Source organism: Montipora foliosa, chromosome 5 (assembly GCF_036669935.1).
Source record: "Montipora foliosa isolate CH-2021 chromosome 5, ASM3666993v2, whole genome shotgun sequence".
In the NCBI taxonomy this organism is placed as follows: domain Eukaryota; kingdom Metazoa; phylum Cnidaria; class Anthozoa; order Scleractinia; family Acroporidae; genus Montipora; species Montipora foliosa.
In genome coordinates this window covers 29,669,419-29,674,418 of record NC_090873.1, presented here as the reverse complement: position 1 = coordinate 29,674,418, position 5,000 = coordinate 29,669,419, and the positions used below count along the sequence as shown (strand labels likewise).

Below are 5,000 nucleotides of genomic sequence, written 5' to 3'. Positions count from 1 at the left end.
CACGCCACTGCGTAAAAGAAAAAAAAACCCCAGGATTTCATTGTTTTAGTTTTGTTTTCGAGTGAAAACACAGCAATTCTTACGAGAAAGCAAACTAAAGACGAAACCCACCTCAGCATGACTTCCAGTGGCGAGCTGACGGCCACATTTTTTGCACTTCAAACACAGAGGATGGTACCAGTTTCCAAGAGACGCTTTCTTTTCACCTAAGAATAACAATAGTTAAATGAACGGCAAGCCCATCTTTGATTTGAAGCTGAATACGGTGGTGTTGAGGCTGTCTATATTAGCCATATATAGTGTATACAGCATATCGAAAATAGCGGCCAAAGCGGAAAATAGATGCGGAAATTTGCGGCTAAAGCGGAACATAGATGTCTAACTTTGCTAGATAATTCAATGTTTGATTCACCAGGAAGCGATCTGTAGCTGCCGCGGAGCAAAAACACTTGTCGAGCTAACTGAAAGGCGTGCTTTCAATATCAATGGAGCGCGCTTTACAAATGTTAAAAAAAATACTCCGTACCCATGTAAACAGTTTTTTCACAAGTGGGACACTTTCTCGACATCTTCAGTTCCTTGTGTTCCTAATATCGATGAAATTCGCTGAGAATCGTCGTTGAAAGCAGCACACGTTTTGTCGCGATTACCCACACCTGCCCACAATTGAAATTCGGTGTGCCTTCCGGTTTGACCAATCAAATCCCTTTTCCCTTTCGACTCGGAACATGTGGCCAACGAGGAACTTTTGATTTGATGAATGAAGAATACGAGCGCTTTCATCATTCATATTTTTTCCGTCTCGTTGCCATTGTCGTTAAAAGTCACAGAACTAAAGTTCCTAGTTTGGAAACTGACTCTACGATCTACTCTGTGTGCTGAACATCGTTGACTTTTTAAATTAAGGACACTTATCTGAGATTTGCGAAAACGAAATGTCTGAATATTGAAATTCACTTTCACGTCAAAGGATGTCACTCTTAAAAGAAAATAATTACTCCTGAAAGGAGTTCCCTAGAACCTTTGTCTATTCTTCATAAATAATCCATATTTCATGAACCCGTTCGCTTTTTTAAAGCGGCTGTAAAATTATAGCACCATCCTTAAGTACCGTAAAAAGGAGGCTTCCAACTTTTCTGTCTGATTCTGTCATTGTCTGAATTTTAAACTCACTCGTGTCGGGGTTTAATCGGCTCATTCTCGGCCTTGACGTCACTGTCGGAATTTTGCTGGGGAAGGATGTCTTTTGTCGGAATTTCATTTTTATGTGCTGCGGCTACTTTTTGGGCCATACCAACTGTATCTTGTTCAGTAAACAAATTTCTAGTTTCTACAGAAACCAGAGAAACTTTCCAAATCATTCACGGTGGTAATTCGATCTTTATCAACACGTTTGATAAAACCAAATTTTCCTGTATCTTGTTCACCGGAGCTAAGCGTCGGCTATTCACTTTCTTTGCGCCGTTATGATTGGTTGTTTTCAACACAGTCAGGTGGGACACTCTATGGCAAACACAGAACATACAACAAGGACACGAAAAACGGTCGCTCCGTGCGTTTGAAGACTTAACTACCAATCTGCACTATTTGTGCCTAAGCACTTGTTCGAGAACAGTAAGTTATCTATGATCGTCAATGGTGACATTTTATATACATATAGTATCTTCCCCTGACCCATGTTCATGCCAAGTGGCAGATCCATTCCATATGATTATCTGCGTTGAAAAACGCTCCCTGAAAGAGGCACAAATGGACACAAAGGACAAAAATATAAAACTCTTTAATTTGAAGTTAATTTTAAAATAAACAAGGATAAGCTCACAGCCAACAAGGCTATTAATTTAAATGGTTCGCAGAGTTCTCTTGAGTTCTTGGCTCTGAGGAAGAAAACAAAACACTGCAGTAACATTCTTTCTTAAGTCACAATACACAGTATGAAAGTCGAGGGGATTATTAACCCACTTTCACAAATGATGGCAGATTGATTTTTTTTTCCTGCATCTGCATCAAGCAGACTCACAGTGCTCACTTATTAAGCCAGGACGAAGATTCTTCTGAATTTCAAGGAAAGGAAAAAGGAAAGGAACTTTATTTAAGTGTCTAGTCGTTCTAGCGCTGGAGCGCTAATTGGGGACACTGTAAACTGAAATGAACAATGAAAGTAAATCAAGTCAAATGTTGGTTTTTGAGGAGAGGGGAAACCGCAGTGCCCGGAGAAAACCTCTCGGTGCAGAGTAGAGAACCAACAAACTCAACCCACATATGACGCAGAGTCTGGGAATCAAACCCGGGCCACATTGGTGCGAGGCGAGTGCTCTCACCACTGCGCCATCCCTGCACCCCCTTATTAGGCTTATTGAGGCTTGTTCACAAAAACAAAAGCACCTTTGAATATTTTTTGAGCCACCATTAAGAAAAAGGTAATTTGATAGCCAATACTGATAGCCCCTTTATAGAGTGTTTTCACATGACATCACGGCAGTCATGTTGGTGTCCTTAAACAAAGGAACAGCAGCCATATTGGTGTCCCCAACGAATCCTTCTGGGAATCGAGCTCTGTTATCATGCAAACATTTTCTTTTGTTTCAGTGAAAAAACAAGGTTACTGATCACATGAATGAAAACACTCTATAGTGAACTCTCTTGTGATCAACATGGGTCTACTCAAAACCACTTTATTTTGGACAATCCCTCATAAGGTACAACCAGTATCACTACCAACCAAAGGAGATGCCAAATATTCCCTATTAATACAGACACTTCATGCTGGGTAGCCTGCGATCAATTTTGCTCTGCTCCAAGCCACTTCCATCCCTAGGGATTGAAAATCCTCCTTCTTTGCCCCCCCCCCCCCTCCTTTAACCCCCTACCTCCTTAGAGTGACACTTACAGATTTTATTGTCTATTAATGCCAAATGTTTTTAATTATCAGTGGGGGTTGATTCACGGTTGAAAGGTTTAAAAGACTGCATGCAACTGTTACAATACAATTTACAGAATGAAATCAGTGAGGTCTGTAATGTGTATCAGTAAAAAGTCATTGGCAGCCTCCCGGTCATTCCTAGAACAAGTCACGAAACAAACAAGTGTAAAATGGCCGATAAGAAAATCTTTGTTTACATTAATTTTTCTGCCTCATCTGAACAAGGCTATCATTTTCTAATCAGTCAGCCAAGAATGAAGAGCTGAATGTTGAAAGTGTGTTGCATATACCGTATAATAAAGTATGTCTTAACAGTTCAACATGATATACCAGATAATCTCTGAGCAATTCAAAATTTTATAAAGAATGTATGGGGGGATCATTAGTGCTTTTGCCATTCAAGCATTTATCAGTTTCTGATGGCTAATAACTGGCTCGTTACCAATTGAAAGCTAAAAGGCTTAACATTGGGGATTGCTCCTTTACCTTTTAAAGTTAATTTGTAAACAAATAACATGCTGCCTTCTATGAGCAAACGTATATTATATATATGTCAATAAAACAAAAATGTAAACAGTGTAAACAAAAGATTCTCTTATTGCCCACACGGTCAACTGGGATTAACCTCTGATACGAGACACCTGTCTGAGCATGCAGGGATGGGGACTGTTGTCTCATGGAAGTAGATGTTAACCCCCTACACCCCTGACATTAGACAGAGTAAAATATCTTTTAATAAATTAAATAGTGTCACACGGGAGTCAAGGAAATAGTTGAGAGCCTTCGTTTACTTGAGAAAAAACATGCAGAGTCATTAATATCCAAACAAGATAACAGAAAGCCTCACATCCATTTCAAGCCAAGTAACGTACAGCAAGGAATGTAAAATGAGGTCTCTTCCCAGTGAAAAACCTCACAGGGTGTCCAAAACTAATCCATACCTAAACCTAATGCTTCCTTCTTTCAGATTATTTTGGATTCAATAATCAACTAGTCCAAGCAAAAAGGGCTGATTTTTATTAGATTGCAGGACGGTGAAGCTTGCTGTCTCATACTTCAGGAAAACCATTCAGCATACACCAGGCAAAGAGAAAGTCTTTTACCTCCATATCAATCTGATTTGTTATGGTCATCTCTTGATCCGTTCAATCATATTTATGAGATTCTGTGCCACCATGGCCAAATCCTTTTGGACCAAATAATGCACTGTAGCATGGAATATGACAGTATGGTCTACCTTCTTTCTACAGATGCAGCAAAAAAGTAATTATAATAATAATAATAATTGGCACAGTCCGGTCTTTCAGGCAATCCAAAATAAGGAAGGTTCTAAGAATTAAACCCCAAAAATCAGCCATGATTATCGTGATGGAAATTTGTCACACCTTCTTGCAGTCACATGCTTTTGAAACACATGACTGCAGGAGGTTGACCTACAGAATATGGAGACCTGAGCCAGCTTGCTAGTAGTGACCATCCCTATTGAAGGCAAATATACGTTAAATGGTTTTTATATGTATTTCTTATTCTAATTCCTGCCCTAACTAGTTCTTCTATGTGTCTATAAATTGGACTAGCACAAAAAAAATCATTTATTACCGGTAATAACATTTCTTAATTAAATAATTATTAATATTAAACTATTAGTTAATTAATTAGCTGCATTATTTTTACTTGATAATCAGCTAATGAAAACTTTTAGTAATCGTAAAAATGTGAATTTCTCCTTTTACTTGAAAATTGTATGGGCTTGATGTCTGATATGAAACAGATTTTCGCAAAAAACCATTTCACTTCAAAATTGTCTGGCTGTAGACAGAGTAAAATCTAGGAGTCTCACTCCTAGGAGTCAGTTGGTTAAGAAACATGAGATATGTCCAGAAATGCAGGAAATTGGATGCTCAAGTTGATTTCCATAACTGTCACAAAGTGTTTCCTTTTCTCTTTTCCCCAACTTCAACATCACTCATGTCTCAGAATACAGACAATTAGATAATTAACATCTCAAAGTCTCTCCCAAATGCTGATTCTCAGGTAAGGATACTGCTGCATTTTATCCTAACCTAAAAGTAATGCT

The 5,000-nt window shown here is 38.6% G+C and overlaps 1 protein-coding gene across 1 annotated transcript in view; it reads right to left on the bottom strand.

Moving 5' to 3' along the window:
- LOC138002579 (cysteine-rich protein 2-like) overlaps positions 1-5,000 on the bottom strand; it is a 12,466-nt gene that overhangs the window by 5,772 nt on the left and 1,694 nt on the right. Inside the window, exons 3-5 of the mRNA XM_068848599.1 lie at positions 4,081-4,167; positions 527-587; positions 112-206 (exon numbers count right to left, since the gene is read on the bottom strand). Coding sequence (XP_068704700.1) covers positions 112-206; positions 527-587; positions 4,081-4,167 — 243 coding nt within the window. The remainder of the gene's footprint in view (positions 1-111; positions 207-526; positions 588-4,080; positions 4,168-5,000) is intronic.